This window comes from Rana temporaria, chromosome 2 (genome assembly GCF_905171775.1).
Source record: "Rana temporaria chromosome 2, aRanTem1.1, whole genome shotgun sequence".
Taxonomy (NCBI): domain Eukaryota; kingdom Metazoa; phylum Chordata; class Amphibia; order Anura; family Ranidae; genus Rana; species Rana temporaria.
Window position 1 is genome coordinate 87894510 of NC_053490.1, and position 27243 is coordinate 87921752.

Sequence of the window (27243 nt, forward strand, 5' to 3'; positions counted from 1 at the left end):
TCAAGAGGTGGGCGTGTTTTATGTAAATAAAACCGGCCCAACGTAAATGACGTTTCTCACAAACGGCGCATTCGCCGGCCGTGAACGTATCCCAGTGCGCATGCTCCTAATCACGTTGCAAATAGTCAATGCTTTCGACGTGAACGTAATTTACACAAAGCCCTATTCGCGAACGACTTACGCAAACGACGTAAACGACGCAAAATTCGACGCTGTCCCGACGTCCATACTTAACATTGGCCTTGCCTCATATAGCAGGAGTAACGTTACGCCGGAAAAAGCCTTATGCAAACAACGTAAAAAATCCGCCGGGCGCACGTACGTTTCTGAATCGGCGTATCCAGCTCATTTGCATATTCTACGCTGAAATCTACGGAAGCGCCACCTAGCGACCAGCGTAAATATGCACCCTAAGATACGACGGCGTAGGAGACTTATGCCGCTCGTATCTTAGCTAATTTAAGCGTATCTGGTTTCCAGAATATGCTTAAATTTACGACGGCGTAGATTCAGAGTTCCGACGGCATATCTACTGATACGCCGGCGTAACTGTCTCTGAATCTAGCCCACTGTAAATCAAAAGAAAAGGCCCCAGGGGAATTTACAGGCATTAGCCAACCAGGTATATTTAGTAAAAACAAATAACAAGTATAAAAAGATCAAAAAAGTTTTATTTAGACATCATAAAGGTAATGGTAGAAAATACCAAAGACCGGATTAAAAACAATAACATGTGTGCAAAGCATAGTGTCATAAAGCAAAAACAATGCTCATGCTAAACATAAGGTTGGTCTCATGCGTAGGAGGCCGAACCGTGGGAATGTTCACAGAAGTCCCAACATGTTTCAAAGTAAGCAATTATTTCTTCTTCAGGGGAAAAATCAGAGCATATAAAAATTCTATAAAGATAGTAATAACACGTCCTTATGCATCAACAATGTAAAGGAGTATCAATACAGGTGAAAACATCCATGCATATACATATATCTCTCCACGACACGAATACTCACAATGTATATGTTAGTACACATATAAAGAGTAGCATTCTCTATTAAGAGAAGAAAAGAAAGGGCTGCACATCCAGAAATCCTGATTGCCTTTTATTGTTTACAGTGATGACACCAACATAAAGTCAGACGCGTTTCACACATACATCTTGTGCTTAATCATTAGGTTATTGATTAAGCACAAGATGTATGTGTGAAACGTGTCTACGTGACTTCATGTTGGTGTCATCATTGTGAACAATAAAAGGCAATCGGAATCTCTGGATGTGCAGCCATTTATTTTCTTCTCTTACAAATTTCCCACGGAGGTGGGCCGGGGCTGGCACTCTATGAGACATTCCATTTCAGGCTCTCATCATACACCTGGAGCAGCGGTTCTTTTTCCTTGTATACCAGCATTCTCTATTAGAGTGCCTCCACTATGGATGAAGAAGCACAGGGGTACCTTTGGACAGCACCATTTAAAGATTTAAATTCACTAACAAATTGAAGCCAAGCTCCAGCAAATACTTTATAAGCAGTTACAGCAAACATTTTTCCTTTTGAGATAAATAAATAAATAAATAAAAGCTGATCTTTCAAGCACCCCTTCCTGTTGTTAAATGGTTTGTATCAACCTTCTAACTGCTACATCTGCAGGAGAGATTGTTCTTTTGAACAACAGACTTACTGGCCAGATCACCAGACTGAAATAAAGATAGAAAGCCTAAAAAAGAAATTTAATGCAGCTATCACATTAGATTCGGTAAGCTGCGATGTAATACATGTTTGCTTTTGAGTTTACTATCACTGTAAATTCCAGAATTTGGCATTTTATTTTTATTATGCATGAGAAAAAGAAGAAAGACCCTACATGGAACAAGTCTGATTTGTCTTTCAGTTTTCATTTTTGCATGCTTTTGCCTGGACAGACCACATAGCATCCAGATTCAATCATCTGCTGTGAGCCACTAATGCTGAGTAGATACCAGGTTTATTCTCTTATCTGCAATGCAGTTACCGAGAAAAGCTCAGCATGGTGTGTCCTTGTCCTTCCTAATGTCATGCAAAACAGAAGCATCCTGCAGTTTAATTTCTGAGAATAAAATACACATCAAAAATCTGAAATATCTGTCTCCACACTGCTACACCCTATTGCATATTTCTAGCATTCTTTTCCATAAAAACTGGAATTCTTGTTTTTTCTAATATTGCAATACACATTTAAGCTGGCCAACTACTGAAGACCACACAACTAGTTTGGTGACCTGACTGTAGTTAAGTGACATACCCAGGTCCCTATCTTGCTACCAGCCAGATTGAACAGTGAAAGAGCAGCAACAGCCTGGTGTGGTCATCAGGCTGCTCTCATCTCCTGTAAACATGTTCATTTATACTAAACAATATCGTTAAACACTACGGCCCAGATTCTCGTAGATGGGCGTAAAACTGCGGCGGCGTAACGTATGTCATTTACGTTACGCCGCCGCAAGTTTTACAGGCAAGTGCTTTATTCACAAAGAACTTGCCTGTAAAGTTGCGGCGGCGTAGCGTAATTCCCCCGCGCAAGCCCGCCTAATTCAAATGAGCCAGGTAGAACGTAATGCGCATGCGCCGTCCCTAAAATTTCCAGACGTGCATTGCCCTTAATGACGTCGCAAGGACGTCATTGGTTTCGACGTGAACGTAAATGGCGTCCAGCCCCATTCACGGACGACTTACGCAAACAACGGAAATTTTTAAATTGCGACGCGGGAACGATGGCCATACTTTAACATTGGTTGCCCCTCATATAGCAGGGGCAACTTTACGCGTCTAATCTAACATAAACGTCGTTACTTCACTGCGTCGACTGCGCGTACATTCGGGAATTCGCGTATTTTGCTAATTTGCATACTCGACAGGGAAAACAACGGAGGCGACACCTAGCGGCGAAAAAAATATTGCATTTAAGATCCGACAGCGTAAGAGCCTTACGCCTGTCGAATCTAATGGATATCTATGCGTAACTGATTGTAAGAATCAGTCGCATAGATACGACGGCCCAGATTAGGACTTACGACGGCGTACATTGCGTTGCGCCGTCGTAAGCCCTTTGAGAATCTGGGCCTACGTCTTAGCTGGGAGGGAAGCAGCCAGGGGTGTGCATATGCCACAGCTGTGATGCTTTTCTTTCTTTACATATAGTAGTGAATAAGTGCAGCGCAAAAATTAAATAAATTAAAATAAACGATAATATGAAAAATAATAATTGGCCAGTGAAATAAATGTCCAAGTGTCCAAACAATCCTTAAATAAATGTGAAACACACACTGAAATCCAACAGGAGTGAGAGTGAAGAGGAAACACCAAGGAAATCCACCACCGCAGATAAGATGGACTCTCACCTCATTGCTTCGACCCAAAAGAGTCACAAAGCATGTCAGCGAAACCCTCAGTCAGATCCAGCCTCCATACGGAACCACCATACCACAGGAATATCAGCAGGCCACCATGTATAAAAGATACACAAAGGAAAATCTAGTGCTCTCTGTATACTAGTTTTATTTGAAGGAAAGGTAAAAAGGGATGGCACTCACATTTAAAAACACTCGCTGAGCCGAGTGTATGCTGTAACAGTAAAGATCTCAGCAACGATGATCGGGGTGACGTCTTGCGTAGCTCCTCCCCTTACGTACGCGTTACGTCCCGGGGGCGGGACTTCATCAGCGTCAGGTGGAGCGAGTACACTCGACGTCCCCAATGGCCAAATATATATAGTAGTCCTGTGCGCCCAGCAGCCAATCAGAGCCCTCGTTGATGCGGCCAATCAGAGACTCACAAAATAAAGACGTCCGGGTCATGACATTCATGGATGCGGCCAATAGTGAATTAACATTGAGCAACAACATCCGGGGCAGGCTAGTAGAGTCACAGGAAAAAGCGGAAGTAGATAGCTATGATAATAATAAAGCAAACGGGACCCCACCAGGCTTAATGGCAAAAAGGAATTAAAGCCAAAACCTCATTCAAACGGGTCCAGTAGCTTATAATAGCTAGTTCTCACCCATAATAGATAATTAAAAAAACATTTATAAAAAGGCAGACGTCATCCACGATCATCATCACTTTACAATGGCTATTTATAGCACTATAATTACATTACATTAAAAATTGAAAAGGACCTATTCAAGTCACTTAACACTAACCACTTGCAGCATTAAAATTACATTAAATAATATAAACCTATATCTATGCAAGTGACATATTAAAAACACATATTAAAAACTAAATATGTCATATATTAAAAACTAGTAACATTAAAACTGATAATTTAAAAATATTTTATTAAAATCAATAGACTGTTACCCCTGATAATTCACCGATTGGAAATAAAACAGTTTAAGTCAAACTCCACGTTAAGGCCCCTAGGGGAGGCAACCTTGAGCTCATAGATCCAATACGATTCGCGACGGCTTAATTGGCGAATGAAGTGACCACCCCTCCAGTGTTTGGACACTTTTTCTATTCCCCAGAATTTTAAACCTTTGGGGTTACGGTCATGATGCTGTCTGAAGTGTTTAGACACACTATGTGTTCTGACCCCTCTTTTAATACAGCTAATGTGTTCTCCTACACGAATATGTAAAGCACGTGAAGTCCGACCGACATACTGCAACCCGCATTCACACTCCAACATATAAATGACTCCTTCAGTGTCACAAGTGACAAGCTGTTTGATGGTATATTCGGTGCGGGTTACAGTTGAACTAAATTGTTTCCGTTTTTTGATGTTATTCTTCACGTGTTTACATGTGGCACACCTCCCACAGGCATAAAAACCTGATAAGAAGTTAAATAACCGAGGTCTGGGTATAATAGGTGGGTCAATGACCCCCGGGGGCTATAAGATCCCGCAAAGCTGGGGCTTTCTTATAAACGAATTGGGGCCGCTCTGGCAGGACTGGTCCCAGGACGGTATCACCCTTCAAGACTGCCCAATGCTTGACAATTATACGTTCAAACTTCTTGTGTTGGATATTATATAGCAATAAGATTTTATGGTTAATATTTGCCTCAATAACTGTAGGGTCACACGGTTTATCAGCAATGATGACATCCCTATCCATTAAACGTACCCTTTCAATTTCCTGATCAATATCTGAAGTAGAATAGCCCTTCTGGACAAATCTTTGGGCAAGAACCTGCGATTGTGTTAAAAAATCAGCCTCAATAGTACAATTTCTGCGCAACCTCACGAACTGGCCCCTAGGTATATTACATAGCCAGAGCCTATGATGGCAACTGGACAACGGTATATAACCGTTGCGGTCCGTGACTTTAAAAAAATTATTATTTTTCATATTATCGTTTATTTTAATTTATTTAATTTTTGCGCTGCACTTATTCACTACTATATGCTTTGGGAATTTTTTTGAATTTATCCTCAGTGCTGGCTTGCATACTTGTATTTTAGTTTAATCTTTATATCCCAGCGCTGAATTTTTCACTTTTTGATATTTTGCACTTTCTTTCTTTACAGCCATGACAGGAATTATACCCCCTGTCATGTTTGGAAGTCACTACCGCCTGCCGAATGCATTCCATTCAGTTGAATGGGGCCATACTGCAACCACCCCGCAACCACACGCAATGCACTCGGTTCCAGTGCAGTAGTTCGGAATTTAGGGGGTTAAAACAGGCGACGAGAAGGCAATATAATACCTCCCCTGCTTAGTTGTGGTCATGTACACTGCTGTATGCATACTTTAAATCCCATAGTCCCTAGTCCATCTTGGGGGCAAGCAAGAGAAGGTGACTACATTGTTACTTGCAGTGGGACCATAGAAAACGACTATAGCCACCCCTTAAGGTTGGATTGCAGCAGCAAAAAAAGAGGAATTTGGAGAAGACAAAAGAAAGTACATCTCTGAGATAAGAATACATACTTGAATAGAATTAAATTTTTTTGAGTTTAGTGTCACTTTAAACGCTTGCGGACCTCCCACCGTATATATACTGCTGCAGGACAGTCACTCTGTGCTGGATCACGTAGCCCAGCTTTGCTGCGATTCACAATCCAATCAGCGGGTGTCGGGCCGCTAATTGGTCATGGCACCCGATCACCCCAATTTTTTAGGCAGACCTGATTGAAACACCCATTGTTCTCTATGGGGTGACGGACATCAGCGGACATGTGTCCGCTGCCACTCACGAGCATCGGATTCAATAAAACCTGCTAAAACCTAACATATGGCGATACGTTCGAATCGGACGGATTGGATGACAATTGGATGGAAACAGATATGAAGTTGGTTTCCATCCGCAGAGAGATCCCCGCTGTGCAGGCAGATTCCTCTTGGATCCGCTGTGTTTGAAAAGCGCCTTAAAGGGGTTGTAAAGGTTTGTATTTTATTTTCTAAATAGGTTCCTTTAAAGAGGAAATAAACCCTGATGGGTGTTACTTCCTCTTTGTTTCCCTGTAAAGGTAAAGCATAATGGGCTACTAATAATGGGCTACTAATAATGGGAGATATTTCAAGCACCTACAGATAAGCCTTAATTCAGGCTTACCTGTAGGCTAAAGTGGTTGTAAAGGGTTTACAACCACTTTAAGCTAGCACATTGTTGGTCCTCTTACCTTTTCCTTTGATTTCCCTTCTAAATGTTTTTTTTCTTTGTCTGAATTTCTCACTTCCTGTTTCTCCTCAGTAAGCTTGCCCCCATCATCCATGGAGGTTAGTCAGCCAGAACAGCTTACTGAAGAGGAACAGGAAGTGAGAAATTCAGACAAACAAATAAAACATTCAGAAGGGAAATCAAAGGAAATGGTTAGTAAACCAACAATGCACTAGCTTAAAGAGGAGGTCCGGTTTTAAAAAAAATTAAAATAAAAGTCAGCAGCTACTAACATTGTAGCTGCTGACTTTTAATAAGGACACTGACGGCAGCCGAAGCCGAGCAATCGCGCGGGTCTCGGCTACCCCGCCGCCATCCTTGGTGAGGAAATCAGGAAGTGAAGCCTTGCGGCTTTACCGCCCGATTCCCTACTGCGCATGCGCGAACCGCGTGACGTGAATGGCCGATGTCTCCTGGGACACACACAAGGTCCCAGAAGACACCGCTCCCCCATTCCCCAGGAGGCAGCGCGAGGAGGAGAAGAAAGAAGATGGACCGTGGATCAGGAAGTGGCAGATTAGGACGATCTGCCTAGCAACAGGCAATTCAGGTATGTATAAAAAAAATATATATATATTTTTTTGCAGCATTTTTTTTTTCTTGGTGGAGCTCCGCTTTAAAGGAACCTATTTAGAAAATAAAAAACAAACCTTTACAACCCCTTTAAGAAATGTTTCTGAAGGTCAGAAGTATCTGACCCATAGAACTCTATGAAAAATATAAAATACCATATGCAGTGTGTTCAAAATGTAAAGATATAAAGATAACCTGTCAGGAGATAAAAGTATAAACTGCCATCATCATTAATCTCATTCTGAAAATGCTTAGCTGTCTTTGGCTTGACCTGATCTGGGACAAGTATGCAGATAATGAAGTTTCAGTTCCTGGTGAGCGTACTTGTTTCAAGTCGGTGTTGAAGGTCAGCCAAGCAGCCAGCATTTTCAGAAGTAGGTTATGTTTTTTTTTTCTCATGGTGGGCTTCCTTGAGTATTCTTTATATAAAAACGTGTTGGGGGGGTATTACAGTGACTCCTGCTTTGGGTTGAATGATGTCTTGAAGAAACCCTGGCTATGTTAGCTATTAGAATAGATACTTTGCCTGAGGAAAAGGCCTTAAAAGTCTTAAAACTGAACTATGGGCAAAAAAAAAACATTTCATTTAAAAATATTCTTCAATGGCTACAAAGGATATAAATCTACTTTCCGTCCTTAAAATGCCTCTAAAAACCCAGATATTACATTGTGACATCATCACTGTTCTATACATAGCCGCTGCAGAGAGCAGAGCTGTGGGAGGGGCACGGCAGGCCCCACCCACTACAGGCTGCCTACAGAAAACCACAATAGGGGCGGAAACCAGACCAGACACTCTGCACAAGGAGCGAGGGCAACAGTGACTGGTCTTCATTGTGGGAATCTCATGCTCATCTCAAACTTAGAGGAAAAGTTTCACACTGGATTATTGCACAATTCTGGAAGAAATACACAATCACACCAAGGGTCAAGTAAGAATACACATGACTCTTGTATTTAGACAAGATTTGCTTATCCTGGAGCTCAGCTTTAAAAAAATTGCACTGAAAATCTGTTGAGTTAAACACAGCAGGAACGCAGTTCCCTTTGCAAGACCAATCCTTCACTAAGTGGCGATGCCCAGCTTGAGTCACTGTCAGGGGCAGAAGAACCTTAGTAATCCTTTATGTTACTGGCCGCTTCCTGTATATGGATTTATCGGGTAGTGTGCGGGTATTCCGTCACTTCCTCGATGCTGCATTGTCTCCTGGGAGCTTTTGTCATTGTTCCAAGGAGACATTGCCGAGGTCTGCCGTGAGTTATCGTGGGATTTAGAAAGAACTTTAAGCAAGTTCTTTCTAAATCCCGCGATAACTCGCGGCAGACATCCGCAATCTCCTGGGAACAATGACAAAAGCTCCCAGGAGACATTGCGGCATCGAGGACGTGACGGAATACCCACACACTCCCCAATGAATCCATATACAGGAAGTGGCCAGTAACATAAAGGATTACTAAGGTTCTTCTGCCCCTGACAGTGACTCAAGCTGGGCATCGCCACTTAGTGAAGGATTGGTCCTGCAAAGGGAACTGCGTTCCTGCTGTGAAAAAAGTGCAGGGACTCCGTTCCCACACGTTCCCGCAGGACTTGAGCCCTGACTGAGACCATATGAGGTATAGAGAATGCACAAATTTATCGCCTACACAGGCTTGTGTGTACATTTGTAGGACTGTTTCTACCTACACAAAACAAGAAGTCCTCACCCATCTAGGATACGTGTCAGGCCTTAGCTTTGGGCATGTTGCCAAATGTTATTAATAGGAAGAAGACAACCAAGCCAGTATTTGATTTCAGAAAAGGTGGAAACCTTACCTGAGCTATAGGGGAAGACCAGTCTTGCAGGTAAGGGTATCTTTATCCAAATCAGGGCTATCATACACATTCATTACAATTGGGTGTTTTCATACCTCCATTTAAATTTTGGGCAATCCACCTGCCTTGAGATTTCATGAACCCATGCCATTTAAAATTGTATGTCATGTGTGACTATAAATTCTGTTGTATGTTCCTGACACTCATTTTAACTGAGGAAGCCACTGAGTAGTGTAACATTCAAATAAGTCCAGTTCAATTACTTCTGACTGTCACATGCATTTTTTTTAATCCATAATGTAAATATAATTAATTATTCCGTATATACAATATTTTGCTCTCTGATTACTGATATGTTCTCTTTCTGCAGAAAAGACATAAGGCAGACAATACTGTTAATAAAAAGAAGACAATAGGTGAGTTTCTATCTCTTGGTTGTTTCTTTGTTGTAACTCTTATTATTTTGGCTTATTATCACTTCAACGGCTTAAATAAAATGCAGCTGTGTGCTACCTTGTTACAGCCTCTTTACAGGATATTTAGGTTATAGGTGGACATTGATGGGCTAAATTACCTAATGGATCCTTATATTTCTTGGAAATGGCAGCAGTGAGATCTCCCCATTGGTGTTTCATGCCGTAGGGCGTTTCGTGTTCATCAAGAAAGACAGAAGATCCATTTGCTGTGTATTCTTCATGTTTTCTGTTTACTCAGGCCTCGTACACACGACCAAGTTTCTCGGCAAAAACAGCAAGAAACTTGCTGGGAGATATTTTTTTGCAGAGGAAACCGGTCGTGTGTACATTTTCGTCGAGGAAACTGTCGAGAAACTCGACGAGCCAAAAAGAGAGCAAGTTCTCTATTTCCTCGACGGGAATGGAGAAACTTGCCTTGTCGAGTTCCTCGACAGCCTAACAAGGAACTCGACGAGGAAAACGATGTGTTTCGCCCGTCGAGTTCCTCGGTCGTGTGTACGAGGCTTTAGAGTTTGTGCTTCATTAGGACCAGTTATCAACAGCCTTTTTTCCCCATACAACTTGTCAATGGTGACTACAAGCAGGGTGACCCAGCTTAGATAGATGGCAAATGCAGGTCAGAAGAACATTCACTACAGGTTAAATGCCCCTGTCAGTGTACTGTGACCTCTCAAATGGACCTCAAATGCAAGTTGAATGCACCGAAAGGCAAGTTGCATTTTACATTAACCCCCCTGGCGGTATTCCCGAGTCTGACTCGGGGTTCGATTTTTGTGCTAGGATCGGTAATCCAGAGTCAGACTCTGGCTCGCCTCGCTGGATCCACAGGCATGGTTTACTTACCTTGTCCCTGGATCCAACGATGCCACTGCGCTGTGTGAGCGAGCGGGACCTTGCTCGATTCACACAGCGTCCTCCTGTGCCGCCGATCTCCGTTCCCTGCGACGTTACGACGCACGGGAGCGGAGAACGGCGCCAAATTCAAAACCTAAACAAACACATTACATACAGTATACTGTAATCTTATAGATTACAGTACTGTATGTAAAAAATACACCCCCCCTTGTCCCTAGTGGTCTGTCCAGTGTCCTACATGTACTTTTATATAATAAAAACTGTTCTTTCTGCCTGCAAACTGTAGATTGTCCATAGCAACCAAAAGTGTCCCTTTATGTCAAAAATGGTTTTAGAGCAGCTAGAAAACAGCGATAATAAATTATAATCACTTGCAGAATTGTGCGATAGCGATTTGTGGGGAAATTCGTCATAAAAAAATAAAAGTAATGACAGCGACAATTCTGCAACTGAGCAAATTTCAGTGATTTTGAGTTGATTACATTATTGAATAATTTTAATTATAATTATATTATTATTTGTTATAATTATTTATAATTATTTATTATATTATAATTTATAATTTTGTTTTTAAAAAAAAATGTCATACCCGGGATGCCTACAAGACTCTTGTTTGGTCAGATTTAAGTGAGTTATTCCTAAGAATTACAGGCCTACAGTATAAAACGCCAAATTTCCTTGCAAATAATGGTACCGCTTTCAGCACCTTTTTTCTGAAAGAATCATACCGCCAGGGAGGTTAAGACAAGCTCTAAGGCCTCGTACACACGTCCGAGGAACTCGACGGGCAAAACACATAGTTTTGCTCGTCGAGTTCTGTGTGAAGCCGCCGAGGATCTCGGCGAGCCAACTTTCCTCATTGAACAACGAGGAAATAGAGAACATGTTCTCTATTTGGCTCAACGAGAAACTCGTCGGCTTCCTCGGCCGAAAGTGTACACACGCCGGGTTTCTCGGCAGAATACGGCTCCGACCGAGTTTCTGGCTGAATTCTGCCGAGAAACTCGGTCGTGTGTACGGGGCCTGAGCCTATCGCCTTAGGCCCCTACTTTCCTGCATCCTTGCATCCCTTCCAATATCATGGGACCTGGGACCAGAAGTGTTGGGTTTTCTGCAGCTGTCAGGTTTTCAACACTGATGTAGAGATTTGTTTCGTCTCGTTCCGTAGATTCGTAAAGATTCACAAGTTTTCCTATTCGGACCCGTTCGTATTTTTGTGACAGTTTTATTTTCATTGATACTGAATGATTCGAAATTCGTAATTTTGTTAGATAATAATTTTCGTTTATTCGGTACACTATTCGTAATTTAGTAATTGTTACTTATGTGAGATTGCCTTTTCTATTGATTCGTAACAATGTTTTGTTTTGGTTTTGTTGATTCGTGTCTATTACCGTGCTTCGAATGGATTTGTAATTTTGTACTTTCGTAAATACATCGCGGCGCGGTCATTTGCAATCTCGTATTTTAGTTTAATTTTTCAACACGCGGCTAATCCATATTAAGATAGACTTTCTCTTAAGCCCCGTAAACACGGACTGTCTTTTTACCAACAAACTTCAAAATGAGAAAGTTTTACAAAAATCCGACCATGTGTACGCTCCATCGGACAAACTTTTTCGGTTTTCATCGGACAAAAGTTTGCTCTGCAAACAGACAAACTTTTCGGCAACAAAAGTCCAATGGTGCAAAGTCCGACCGTGTATATGCTATGGGTGTGCCCGACCAACTCCCTTCGGACAAAAATCCATGGAATATTTTGTTTGAAGTCCGATCGTGTGTACGAGGCTTTACACTGTCCAATGTGACTCAGCACAAAAGAGATAATCTGTAACTACACTGCCCAGTGCCCATTCGAAAGAACGATTCGAGTACACAAATTTACGAACAGACAAAGAAACGGATTTACAAAACATACGAATGAAAATACAAATATACGAATGAAAATATGAATATATACGAAATTACGCACAGACAAAGGATTTAAAATACGGAATGCAAATCATTCGTTATAGATGTCTTTCTGACAGCAGGGGAAGCCTCTGCTGGAATACACTGTCCCAGCAGGGGGGGGGGGGGGTTCCTCCATATCCACCTCGTTTGTGTGGATGGAGGAATAGATTATTATTATTTTTGGCTGAAAAAAAAAAAAAAAATGTGTATGGGCTGCTTAACTCTCATGACTTTTCACATCAGAATATAAAGTATTCCATGAGACACTAATGGATAATTTCATTACAGTATATATCAGAACATCATTCTGGTAGAGCTTAGGAGATAATAAATGCAGACAGGAAATATATCCAGAGATAATTGCAAATTAAGCCTATGTCTGCATTGTTGGGTTACTATGAAAGCTATAGAAGTTATTTTTTGCTGAACAGATCATCTCTTTAAAAGGGTTGTAAAGGTAAATATTTTTTTCTTAAATAGCTTCCTTTACCTTAGTGCAGTCCTCCTTCACTTACCTCATCCTTCGATTTTGCTTTTAAATGTCATTATTTCTTCTGAGAAATCCTCACTTCCTGGTCTTCTGTCTGTAACTACACACAGTAATGCAAGGCTTTCTCCCTGGTGTGGAGTGTCGTGCTCGACCCCCTCCCTTGAGGGGGCGAGCAGGAGAGCCAGGACGCCCACTAGCACACAGCTCCTTTCTGTATCCGCAATGTAGAGAGCAAACGTAGAGAGCATCCTGACTTTCCTGCTCGCCCCTCTCAAGGGAGGGGGCAAGCCCGACACTCCACACCAGGGAGAAAGCCTCGCATTGCTGTTTGGAGTTACAGGCAGAAGAACAGGAAGTAAAGATTTCTCAGAAGAAATAAGGACATTTAAAGGATATTTAAAAGCAAAATGGAAGGATGAGGTAAGTGAAGGAGGACTGCACTAAGGTAAAGGAAGCTATTTAGAAAACAAATATTTACCTTTTCAACCCCTTTATTCAAGGACCTGTGTCTGATTATCCTGGAAATGATGGAAAGAGCCCATCGTCAATCATATAGACAGTGATAAGTGACAACATGTGGGTGTGGCTTAATGAGAATGGCCATGGTAAAAGCATGGATTGATGGGTTTGGCTTTTTTATAGCATGGTAGATTGACATAGTCAGACTGCCTTGTTGGCAAAGGGAGGTACCTTCTGGTAGGCCTCACTATGTGAGCTTTAGGCTATGTAATGCCTAGTCTTTCCAGGACTTCTGTGAGTACATTTGCATTTTATTCATTGCTTTTAATAAAGTCTTGGCACTAGCTACTACACTAGATGGGTGTACTTCTTTAGGTTTAAATCTCAATACTTTGTAGAACCACCTTTCACTGCAATTACAGCTGCAAGTCTTTTTGGGGAGGATGTCTCTGCCAGCATTGCCCAGAGAGTGACATTTTTGCCCATTCTTTTTTGCAAAATAGCTCAAGCTCTGTCAGATTGGATGGAGAGCGTCTGTGAACAGAAATTTTCAAGTCTTACCACAGATTCTCAATTGGATTTAGGTCTGGACTTTGACTGGGCCATTCTAACACATGAATATGCTTTGATGTAAACCATTCCATTGTAGCTCTGGCTGTATGTTTAGGGGCGTTGTTCTGCTGGAAGGTGAATCTCCACCCCAGTCTCAAGTCTTTTGAAGAGTCTAACAAGTTTTCTTCTACGATTGCCCTGTATTTGGCTCCATCCATATTCACATCAACTATATATATATATATATATATATATATATATATATATATACAGAGCTTTTTTTCTCAGAAAATAGGTGCAGGAACTCAACCACGACCCCATTCAGATTTCACAAACAGTAGAAGGGTCTTAAAGGGGCATTAAATACCAGGATTGTATTACATACAGAGTGCAGAGTTCAGGGGGTTACACACAGAGTGCAGAGCTGTCACTTGTAAACACAGAGACCAGACTTCTGTGTTTACAAGTGATTGTGGTGAGCAGGCACCAAAGGGTCTGAGCCAGAGGTGGTGGAACTGAGTTCCCCCAAGTTCCCCCTGGAAAAAAAGCCCTGTATATATATATATTATATACAGTGCCTTTACAAAAAATGTATATAAAAATGTATTCATATTTCTTCTGTGTATTTAGCTGTCTGGAGTTCAGCTTTAGGTCTGATTGCACAGAGTCTGTTAGAACTTTTCAACAGAATTTAAATTATGAGAGCTCAGTGGTTCTGCAACATAGAAATGAGTGGGAGATTTTTCAGGTTGAATGTAAATGGCCCACTGAGCCTACCAATGAGATTCTTAGAATGGTGCAAAACATGGGGGTTGATTTACTAAAGGCAAATCCACTGTGCACTGCAAGTGCAGTCGCTGTAGATCTAAGGGGAAGATCAAAGTGAGCTCTGCTGATTTCTATCATCCAATCATGTGCATGCAAAAATTATGTTTTTTATTTTTCTTGGATGTTCCCCTCAGATCTACAGCGACTGCACTTCTAAGTGCACTTTCAGTGCAAAGTGGATTTTCCTTGAGGCTGGGTTCACACTGGTACGACACGACAGTCATACAACTTTCATCCTACTTTGCCCTGCGATATCAGTCCTACATCGGTCCTACATTGGTCCTACATCCACATCCATCCGACTTGAATGAACAGGATACTACTTTGATCCGACTTTGTAATAGTATGACGTGTCCTTTGACCAATTAAAACAATCCCAGTGTGAGATAAATTCCTTTTACTGCTGCTGTAATCACGATGTTGGATGTCATAAGTCGGATGGTAAGGATAATGATCATACTTTGATCCGACTTCAATGATATATAATGGGCTGAAGTAGGATCAAAGTAGTACAGGGAGCATTTTCAAAGTCGGACCGACTTATGTCGGACATTGTGAGCTCATGCGACATGAGCTCCCAATGTCGTACCAGTGTGAACCCGGCCTTAATATATAACCCGGTCCCCCTCCCGTGTTGAGTTTTCTCAGCGTGCATTTGGCCAGAATACATATCTGTAAAAATGTTAGAAAAAGATTGTAGAGTTTCTAATTGAATTAAATGTGGCACACAAAGCTTACATTATCAAACATTTCCTTCATAATGGTGTAGCTGACTTTATTTATTATATTAATAGCACTTAACTTGAGACTAATTACAAAGCGTGATACTGATGAATAAGGGGATTAAACAATTGAAGTTACTAATGAAATCACTCAGCTCAGCCAGTTAAAGGGGCATGACAGTCTTTTCAATCATTTATTTAGCTATAATGTTGTATAACATTTTTTAGTTGCGGCTTTTATTAGTTTATTTAGAGTAAGCGCAGTATATATTTTTTTCCATTTAGCTATACATGTACATACAAAGGATCAGTCTGATTTAAAGGAATACCCAAACTGATGTTTGAGTTTTGATAAATAATGAAGATACGGTAGATAATGATAACAAACGGCAGTTTTTATATCTCTGGGGTTTCTGTTATATTTTTTACTTGTATTATGGAGAATGCCACAATAGGCAGGGAAACATCCTCTGCTCCAAGGTAAAGAGTGAGGCATTCTTCACACTGGTGTTTACCCACATACACCCCCAATTCCAGCAGCAAAAATCAGCAGGTGCATGCAAATAGTAGCATCTGTTCAGACTGTACAAAGTAATGACGGCTAATAGCAGCTGTCGCTGTTTGCATGTAGCTTCAAACCAAGTTGTAACCTGCGGTTAGGGATCGATGTCTGAGTTTGGATGTAGTCAGATGTGCCTAGACTTGGAAATTTCTCCATAACGCAGGTAACACAGTGATCAGCACTTGCAGCCATTGTCTGTAAGCGCTGATCGGATGCTGGTTTTTCAGCATGGCCATTCGACATCGGGCAGGCTGCTGTACTCACCGGCATAATGTTGACCGGTTTCTGTTGAGACGGCTGACACCGGCCTGTGCGTACCAGCCTTTATTTGCATGCACCTTTCATTTCAGACGCAATTATCCACTGATTATTGCCTCTGGAGTCCAGTGTATACTTCTAAAACAAGCACAGAAAAAAATCTTTATGATGTTGCCAGAAATCTTGATGTATCTATATAATAGAGATTAGGAGAGGGGTAAGAGTTTGTAGTCCAAATAAGGAGAGCAGCCTAGTGTGATGCTCCCCAATATATAAAGTACAACAAGTTTGAAAAAATAAACCTAATACAGCCAACACATCTAAGGACTGGTAAGCTCAAATATTTCAAATTGTAGTTTTTGGGTCTAGATACATTTTAAACAGGGATTTTGGAAGAAGAGGAGGCCGATACAGAGCCCCCTAGTGTTTAATCTGCAACTCTGTATAGTTAGAGCTGAACTCCGGGATTGGTAAAACACTACCCTTGTAGTGGGCACCCCCTACACTGCAAGGGCTAATTGCTAATGCCTGGTATACACTACGTTTTTTTTGTGTTTAACCCAGCGTGCTGAACGGAAAAAAATGCATGAGCTTGTGAGGAGCGATATCCCTGCGATATCCCTGCTGTGTTATTGTGTTCTGACAGGGGGACCACTTCCCTCACCAGAACACACCGTTCAGTTCTCACAGCCATTGACTGTGAGCTCTGATCGGATGCCAATTGGCTGCTCTTTTTCCGGCATGCCCGTTCAACTGAAGCTGGACAAGCTGCTGTGCACACGGGCCGAATACCGGACAATATTTGGCCCATGCCTTTAGTCTAAAGTTAGAAGAATAAGGTATGGGTAATGCTGCAGCTGTCCCCCACTGGCCCTAAGATTGAGTATTAAGCAATCGGTCTCGGTCTTTATGGAGTGACTGTCCATCGTCTCTGTCTGCTGTGCTCCTCCAGTGCTCACTGGAGTGGCGGGCTGTGGAGGAGGCGGGAGCTGCTGGCATGCTGAGAGGCTGAGCTAGCTGATGGTCAGACATCTGGGTGGATCTTGGTCTTAAAGTTGGTATCTCTGCAGAGCCTGGGCTGGCTCTGTGACATGGGCTCAATCTGGGTTACAGGAGATCAGAAATAAGTGCACTCCTGTGACCCAGAAGAGAAGTATGCCCAAAAAAGCTTTGGCCAACCCTCTGTTTTTACCACTCTTCACTGTGTACGCCACGTCATGTTGATAGCAACTCATCTAGAAGAGAATAGGAAGAGCCCCCATATGCATCATGGGTGGGAGCTGGGCTTCTGTTCCTTGTGCAGTCCTTCTCAGATATGTACTGTATACATAACTATTTTTGACTGCAAAATTTTAGGCCGTAGTTTTTTTTTCTCAATTAACAACAATGGTTTACCATTCTAAATACAGACTTGCTATTCAGCCTTTGTTTTATATACAGTTACTCCCATGACAGCTTTTGTTTTATTTTGCAATTATTCATATGACAGCTGTTTTAGATTTGTTTTGTTGTGTAAGCTGACACAGCTTTTATTTATTTCTCCTGCAGTGCTGAAAGGTGGGACATGGCAGAATGTAATATGGAAGGAGGTATGTACACTGCTGTTTTCTTGGTGATAGATGTAAGCAGATCCTTTACAGAGGAGCTGTCAGATCTCTTTGATTCTGGGAAGCAGAATGTGCAACAAAAGAAGCTTGATAAAACATTGTTTGTATTTGTCAAAAGTATACACACAATTCATGGATCAGCGGGAGAATGATTCTGATTCACCTCTCAGATACAAAAATACACTAAAAAAGACTGTGGGGTTATTTACTAAAGGCAAACCTACTTTGCACTACAAGTGCAAAGAGCACTTGAAATTGCACTGAAAGTGCACTTGGAAGTGCAGTCAGGCCTCGTACACACAACTGTTCTCCTCGACAAAATCCATCAAGAAACTTGGTGGCAGAGCTTTTTGAGACCGGAGCGCACCTTCGGTAAAAGTAGCGTTCGTAATGGAGATAGCACTTTCGTCAAGCTGTAACAGACTGAAAAGCGTGAATCATCTCTTACTAAACTTTTACTTAACACGCAGTAACATGAGATTAGCAAATGCAGCCCCAAGGGTTGTGCCAGTGGAATCGAACTTCCCCTTTATAGTGCCGTTGTAAGTGTTGTACGTCACCGCGTTTGAGAACGACAAGATAAAGTCTTGACAGTGTGTACGCAAAGAAAGCTTGACAAAATTCTCAACAAGCCTAAGGCCTCGTACACACGACCGAGAAACTCGACGGGCGAAATACATCGGTTTGCTCGTCAAGTTCCTTGTGAAGCCATCGAGAAACTCGACAAGCCAATTTTCTCCATTCCCGTCAAGGAAATAGAGAACATGTTCTCTTTTTGGCTCGTCGAGTTTCTCAACAGTTTCCTCGACGAAAATGTACACACGACCGGTTTCCTCGGCAAAAAAATATCTCCCAGCAAGTTTCTTGCTGGTTTTTGCCAAGAAACTCGGTCGTGTGTACGAGGCCTGACAAGAACCTCGTTGAGGAAAACGAAGTTTCTTTTACGACGAGATTCTCGGTCGTGTGTACGAGGCCTCACTGTAGATCTGAGGGGGACATGCAGGGAAAATAAAAAACAGCATTTTAGCTTGCACATGATTGGATGATAAAATCAGCAGAGCTTCCCCTCGTTTCAGATGTACCCCTCAGGTTTACAGCGACTGCACTTCCTAGTGCACTTTCAGTGCAATTTCTAGTGCATTTGCACTTGTAGTACAAAGTGGATTTGCCTTTCGTAAATGACCCCTTGTGTGTAGCTTGTACACTATAGAGACAAAAGCTACTTTTGTGAATGAGGCATAAAGAAAAACATTTGGACAATTGTGAAATTTTAACTACGTGACAACAATTTATGGAAGGCCCTTTCTAAACCCAGCATGATTGTCTCTCTACACACAAAGCCAGTTCCATAAAGACAAGGTTTGACAAGTTTGGTGTGCGGGAACATAACCTGCATGGAGCTCTGATCTCAACTCAACTGTACATCTTTGGGATGGACTGGAATGCCGATTGCAAACCAGGTCTTCTGATCCAACGTCAATTCCTGACCTTACAAATGTTCTTTTTGCTTAATGAGCACAAGTGCGCACAGACAAACTACAAAAGCTTAAAGCCTTCCTACAAGAGTGGAGGTGGTGAAAGGGTTGTAAACCCTTGTTTTTTTGTTTTTTTTAATAAAAAAAAAACAACCATGCCTATACTTACATGCTCTGGGCAATGGCTTTTCACAGAACAGCCCCGATCCTCTTCTTCTGGGGCCCCCCTCTGGCGCGCTAAAGGTTGCTTTAAAGAGAGTTTTCTAAAAAATGACACAATGGGGTTGGTTTACTAAAACTGGAGAGTGTAAAATCTGGTGAAGTTGTGTCGGGTAGCCAACCAGCTTCTAGCTTTTTCAGTTAAAGGCTAACTCCACTTTCACGGGGAAAAAATTAGCAAATGAAGAAAAAATCAAATATTGTATACCATTGTGACACAAGTCATATTGTATTTGAATGTTATTAAAAATTACCTTTCCTTTTCAATCTGCAGCTCTATAATTTTCTGTGAATGCAATGCAATATGGCTACCTGGAGGTGTTGTGTACACAGAATGTGTACAGATCATCCCCCAGATATGTAATTTCCTGCTTGTGTGACTGGCTCAGATTTCAGGCATCTCCTGCAACAAAAATGTAATTTTTGGTGAAATACTTTCAATAAAAAATCACGGCTAAAGGGATGCAGGCCCAACAGCTTTCCTCATTACAGGCTTGCAGGTGCACAGCTGATTGATAATTATTAAACCACTCCTATTAGACTCACTAAGCTCAGGGGCACAGAGGAACACACATGGATTTCTTCAGAATAACAAAAGGTAGGAATCTGCAACAAAGTTTGTTAAAATCCTTGTAATGTACATAGATCACCCAGAGGGGAATGTTTTTTTTTTCTCAACAAAAGTGGAGTTACGCTAAAGGGCCCTTTCACACGTACGGACCGTATGTCCGCATTTTCATCCGTCCGTTGCGGATGAAAACGGGACATACATGGGTCCTTATGTGATTACGGGTGTCAGCGGATGACCATCCGCTGACACCCGTAATTTGTCCACCTCCGCAAAGATCCGCATTTTCGGACGGAAGAAAACCCTATTTTTCTTCTGTCTGCCGGATCGGATGAACACGGACATACGGTCCGTGTTCATCCGATTCCCCATAGGGGAGAGCGGAGGAAAGACAGGGAGGTCCCTGCACAGTGTTCGGGGACCGCCCTGTCAGCTGCCAGCTCAGCAGGGATTTTACGGAGGATCCCCGCTGAGCTGTACGGACACACAGAGGCGGATCATTACTGATCCGCCCTGTGTGAAAGGGCCCTTTAGCTTTGACAAAATAAGCTAAGCGCTCCACTTTTTCTACATTTTGTTATGTTACAGCCAAAATGGATTAGATTCATTATTTTCCTCAAAATTCTATAAACAATACCCCATAATGACAACGTGAAAGAAGTTTGTTTGAAATCTTTGCAACTTTATTAAAAATGAAAAACGAAATCATTGAGCTGTTTCTACAACTTGATTGGAGTCCACCTGTGGTAAATTAAGTTGATTGAACATGATTTGGAAAGGCACATACACCTGTTTATATAAGGTCCAACATGGGCTTTCACACTGTAGAAACAGCCGCTGCTGTTTCGGGTCGATTTGCAAAAAAATTCTCTGGTCTGATGAAACAAACATTGAACACTTTGGCCTGAATGGCAAGCGTCATGTCCGGAGGAAACCAGGCACCGCTCATCACCTGGCCAATACTATCCCTACAGTGAAGCATGGTGGTGGCAGCATCATGCTGTGTGAATGTTTTTCAGCGACAGAAACGGGAGACTAGTCAGGATCGAGGGAAAGGTGAATGCAGCAATGTACAGAGACAACCTTGATAAAAACCTGCTCAAGAGCGCTCTGGACCTCAGACTGGGGTAAAGGTTCATCTTCCAACAGGACAACGACCCTAGGCACACAGCCTAGATCAGTGGTTCTCAACCTGAGTCCTCATGTACCCCCAAAAGTCCATGTTTGCAGATTTTCCTACATCTTGCACATGTGCTTTAAATCAGAGTCAATGGCTTGGTATTTTAGACAGCTATTTTATCTAAGAGAAATTCCCAAAACATGGCCTGTTGGGCAGTGATGTATTTAGGTTTTGTGCTGCCCAAGGCCTGACTTAACTCGTGCACCCCTAATTTAAATACGACCCACCCCTTCCTGTCAAGGCCACACCCCTTGCTGTGAAAGACCTGCCCTTCCCTTACTCTAACCAAAATGAAAAAAAAAAAGTGTTCCTATAGTTCTACTATAGCACAAACTTCTGATAATATTATGGAGAGGACTATAAAGATATAACCATGCCAATGGTACAGCAGAAAATATGTAGCACAGTGAGGAAGGTTTGTGGTCCAGGATGATAGGACAGTCAAAATTAGAAGCTCCGCCCCTCCCTTCAGTTGCGGGATGCTTGCCTCTCTGCCTAGTCCGCCCCATAAGACTGGTGCTACACTAACAGTGCTACACTAATAGCGCAAGCTGGCGGGGACTCTTTCTGTGCTGCCCCCCTGCAACGTGCTGCCCTAGGCCTAGGCCACGATACAGCCCTGCTGTTGGAGATACTGGAGGACTGAGATTGAGAACCACTGGACTAGATAACAAAGAAGTGGCTATGGGACAACTGTGTGAATGTCCTTGAGTGGCCCAGCCAGAGCCCAGGCTTGAACCCGATTGGACATCTCTGGAGAGATCTTAAAATAGCTGTGCACTGACACTCTCCATCCAACCTCATGAAGCTTGAGAGGTCCTGCAAAGAAGAATTGGGGAAACTGCCCAAAAATAGGTGTGCCAAGCTTGTAGCATCATACTTAAAAATATTTGATTTCCATTTATTTTTAATACATTTTCAAAGATTTCAAACAAACTTCTTTCACATTGTCATTGTGGGATATTTTTTGTAGAATTTTGAGGACAATTATGAATTCCTTCCATTTTGGAATAAGACTGTAACATAACAAAATGTGGAAAAAGTGACGCTCTTTGAATACTTTCCAGATGCACTATATACAGAGCTGCATACAATTTTGCACTCTCCAGTTTTAGTAAATCATCCCCAATGGGTTCTCCCCTCCCTCAACAGCTAGGCTTTAACAGTAGCTATATTTTCAGATTTTGTATAAAGTACAACCTGCTGGTGAACTCTGGTGTTGTAACATAAGCGAATAAATAAAAATTGGGGTTGATTTACTAAAACTGAACCATGGTGCAGCTCTGCATGGTAGCCAATCAGCTTCTAACTTCAGCTTCTTCAATTAAGTTAAAAAAAAAAAAAAAAAATGGAAGCTGACTGGTTTCTATCAGGAGCTGCTCCAGATTTTTCACTCTCCAGTTTTAGTAAATCAGTCCAATTGTATTTTTAATGGTTGGCCATCAATACAGGATGAAAACAGGAAGAGGGAGAGGCTATGTTTGGATTTAATGGTACCGTATAACAACTGGTACTAAAATTATCAAGGACATTTTTATTACAAAAACAATATATATATATATGATAATGTTTTCACAAAAAGACATATTGACAGTGGGCAGCAGACACCTTATATACACATGTAATTTTATTGATGTATTCACAAAATGTATCTTGTAAGTAATATGTATTTTTTCTATCTCCATAGCTATATGACAATCATTTCTGTACACCAGGGGTCCTCAAACTTTCTAAACAGGGGGCCAGTTCACGGTCCCTCAGACTTTTGGGGGGCCGGACTATAGTTTGAAAAGAAATATAAACAAATACCTTTGCACACTGCACATATTTTTTTTGTAGTGCACAAAAAACAGTTAATCAACATATACTAATAAGTATTTCACATAATCCCTTCATCACAGACTCCCCCCCCCCCCCCCATCACAGATCCACCCATCACAGACTCCTCTCCATGAAAGACTCCCCCCAATCACAAAGCTCCCCATCACAGATCTCTCCCATTACAAAGCCCCCCCCCCATCACAGATCCACCAATCATAAAGCTCCACCACAGATCCCCCCAATCACAGACTCCCCCCATATGACAGAGCCCCCCCATCACAGAGTCCCCCCATATTACAGAGTCCCTGCATCACAGATCCCCTCATATCACGGAGTCCCCCCATCACAGATCCCCTCATATCACAGAGTCCCCCCATCACAGATCCCCTCATATCACAGAGTCCCCCCATCACAGATTCCCTCATATCAGAGTCCCCCCATCACAGATCCCCTCATATCACAGAGTCCCCCTTCCCCCATATCACAGAGTCCCCCTTCCCCCATATCACAGAGCAGCACTTCCCCCATATCACAGCGCAGCACTTCCCCCATATCACAGCACTCTCCCCCCCCCTCCCCCATATCACAGCACAGCACAGCACTTCCCCCATATCACAGCACTCTCCCCCCCCTCCCCCATATCACAGCACAGCACAGCACATCACAACACTCCCCCCCCGCATATCAAAGCGCAGCACTTCCACCATATCACAGCGCAGCACTTCCATCATATCACAGCACTCTCCCCCCCTCCCCCATATCACAGCACAGCACAGCACATCACAGCACTCCCCCCCGCATATCAAAGCGCAGCACTTCCACCATATCACAGCGCAGCACTTCCATCATATAACAGCGCAGCACTTGCACCATATCACAGAGCAGCACTTCTACCATATCACAGTGCAGCACTTCCATCATATAACAGCGCAGCACTTGCACCATATCACAGAGCAGCACTTCTACCATATCACAGTGCAGCACTTCCACCATATCACAGCGCAGCACTTTGACCATATCACAGCACTCCACCCCCCGCCTTTTACAGCACCGCACATCACAGCACTCCCCCCCGCATATCACAGCACAGCACAACACTTCCACCATATCACAGCGCAGCACTCCCCCCCTCATATCACAGCACAGCACATCATAGCACTCCCCCACCTTATTCACACACGACGCAAAGCCTGACAGGATCGGACAAAGCGCGGGACTTTTCAAGTGAAAGGCAGATGATTGATTTCTGGGACCACCCCACTGCCTAGTAACCAATTACCCGCTTCTTAACTCGAAAAGTCCCGCCCTTTGTTTGGACCTGTCACGCTTCGTGTCTTGTGTGACTAATGTAGCAGAGGGGAGGGGGAAGTCTTGCAATCTTATCAAAGGGACAGTCCATGCCTTTGGCCGGGTAAATCGCCTTGGCGGGCCGTACACCATCTAACTATAGAAAGCTCCTGAAGAAGCAGATAATATAAACCCACAAAACATGTAGAGCAACCGGTTTACAGATGGTATCTATGTTCTAGTTGTTATGATAGGAAGCAACTTTTTTAGTCTGTTTGGATTGTCATGATTTGTTTTCTGTGAAAACATTATCATACATATATATTTACAGGCATAACCCACTTTTAAGTATACAATGGGGTTTTATTTACGAAAGCTGGAAAGCGCAAAATCAGGCTCACTTCTGCATAAAAGCCAATGAGCTTTCAGGTTTTATTACCAAAGCTTACTTGAACAAGCTGGGGTTAGAAGCTCATTGGCTCATTGGTTTCTATGCAGAAGTGAGCCTGATTTTGCGCTTTCCAGCTTTAGTAAATAAGCCCCATTGTGTACTTAAAAGTGGGGTATGTGTATATATATATATATATATATATATATATATGTATATATGTGTGTGTGTATATGTGTGTGTGTGTGTATATATATATATATATATATATATATATATATATATATATATATATATATATATATATATATATATATATATATATATATATATATATATATATATATGTATGTATGTAATAAAAATGTCCTTGATAATTTTACTCTTGACTGTTCAATGCCAGTTGCTATACAGTACCATTAAAGTCCAAAAATAGCCTCTCCCTCTTTCTGTTTGTATCTTGATGGGACCACAAATGCTATTTCTATCTTCTAGGCACTTCTCTACATCAATCAAGGATGCACCGTGAACAACAGTGGTGATGGGAGATGGCAGCCTATAAACATATTAATCAGATATTAATTACATTTTTAAAAACCCCTTTAAAGTGGAGCTACATTGCATTTGAGCACCACACACCAAAAACACTATTTTATTCATTTTTTATATATTTAAAGCAAACTCACCCACCGATCCCTGTCTCCATGCTCCCAACACCTGTTGGCTTTTTTGTCCATCGCCATCTTGAGTAAGGACAAATTCATGTAACATTTACTTCCTGGAATCCATCTGCCCTTACTGTAGCTCAGGCGTGCAGACATGAGGGTGCTGAGAACCCCCTCCCCCCCTCCTGAAGACTCCTGGGATGTATGACATAATTTGCCTAGGCCTGGAAACTATGAAGTAACTGAAGAAATGTAAAAAAAAAAAGTAAAAAAAAAAAAAAAAAAGGTTTAAAACAAATGCTGTAAATATGATATGCTACCTATTAACTAATGCTAGCAGCATAAGGATTACAAATAATCACTGTTGATTGTGAGAAGTTCTGCTTTAAAAAATAAATACGAGTAAACTGTTTTAGTTATGTTTTAGCTATGTACTATGCTTTGTTTAGAGATGTGTGTATTTTATTATACTTTGCTTGCTTTTGCTCCTTGGAAGGGCTGATGACAATGTGAGTGATGATTAAGGACAGACATTGTGTGCTCTCTTTTTCCCCTGCTTGCTTCTTGGCTGCCCCTGGATGGACAGGTGGCAGTGGGAGACATTGTGAAAGTGACCAATGGCCAGCATATGCCAGCTGATATGATCATTTTATCTTCCAGGTCAGATGATTCTTTATTTGGGTGTCACTTTTCTTCGCTTTAGCTGATCCAAATTTAATTTTGCATTGTGTCTAGCTTTTCAGACTATGGTTTTATGATACAATTTTAAGATTCACTGCTAACATGAAGCATTATAAATATGCCACACATTGAAAGATAAAGGATAGTTAATTTTGAACTGAATAAGCAGCATTTATTATTATTTTAATTCATTTATATATTTATTGTACATTGCTTTATTATGACCATTGTGGGTAGTGGAAAAGGTTCTAAAAACGCTAGTTGCCACTTTATACAGAAAGCAGCCAATCAGAATAAATTTTTCATTTTTCAAGTACAAGAATTTGAAATAGTTGCCAAGTGAAGTAACTGCACTTTTGCTCCAGTTTTCATAAATTAGCTTTCCAGATGTCTGTGTGAACAGTTGTAGGCAGTGGCTTGGTGCAGCTAAGTGCAGGAGCCCAAAGCAGTCACTTAGCAGTCTTTCACTAATCCTACAAATCACACTTGCTACTTGCATTGTATGCTAAGGTGCGCATAAACATGCAAAGGCGTGACCTGACCACCCTAAGGCCCCGTACACACGACCGAGTTTCTCGGCAGAATTCAGCCAGAAACTCGATGGGAGCCGTATTCTGACGAGGAAACCAGTCGTGTGTACACTTTTGGCCGAGGAAACCGACGAGGAACTCGTCGAGCCAAATAGAAAACATGTTCTCTATTTCCTCGTTAGTCAATGGGGAAACTTGGCTCGCCAAGATCCTCGGCGGCTTCACAAGGAACTCAACGAGCAAAACACATCGTTTTGCTCGTCGAGTTTCTCGGACGTGTGTACGGGGCCTTAGTCATTGAGACCAGGCTTTAAAGTCAAATGCTAGTCAACGATTGCATTTACATGAATGAGGAGGGGGAGAGAAGCACCACAAAGAGGTGCTGACAGTGACACTTTTTTATTGAAGGTAACAATAATTTAAAGTGTATCTAAGCCCAAGAACAAAAATGTTCTTCAGGTAGATCTCCACCTCTTTAAAGTGATTGTAAAGCTTTGATTAAATACAAAACAAAAAAACAACATCACACTTGCCTCCACTGTGCAGTTTTTTTGCACAGAGTGGCCCCCAATCTTTGACTTCTGGGGTCCCACGGTGGCTCTCACGTCTCCTCCCTGCATTATATACTCCCCTAGGA

General features: G+C 42.0%; 1 protein-coding gene across 2 annotated transcripts in view; it reads left to right on the forward strand.

Moving 5' to 3' along the window:
* Positions 1-27243, forward strand: part of ATP8A2 (ATPase phospholipid transporting 8A2) — an 899065-nt gene that overhangs the window by 164101 nt on the left and 707721 nt on the right. Inside the window, exons 5-7 of one of the 2 annotated variants that reach the window (XM_040340493.1) lie at positions 9401-9446; positions 17734-17774; positions 25982-26055. In XM_040340493.1, the coding sequence (XP_040196427.1) occupies positions 9401-9446; positions 17734-17774; positions 25982-26055 (161 nt within the window). Of the gene's footprint in view, positions 1-9400; positions 9447-17733; positions 17775-25981; positions 26056-27243 lie in introns of those variants that run through there. The other variant, XM_040340494.1, reaches the window with a different exon arrangement.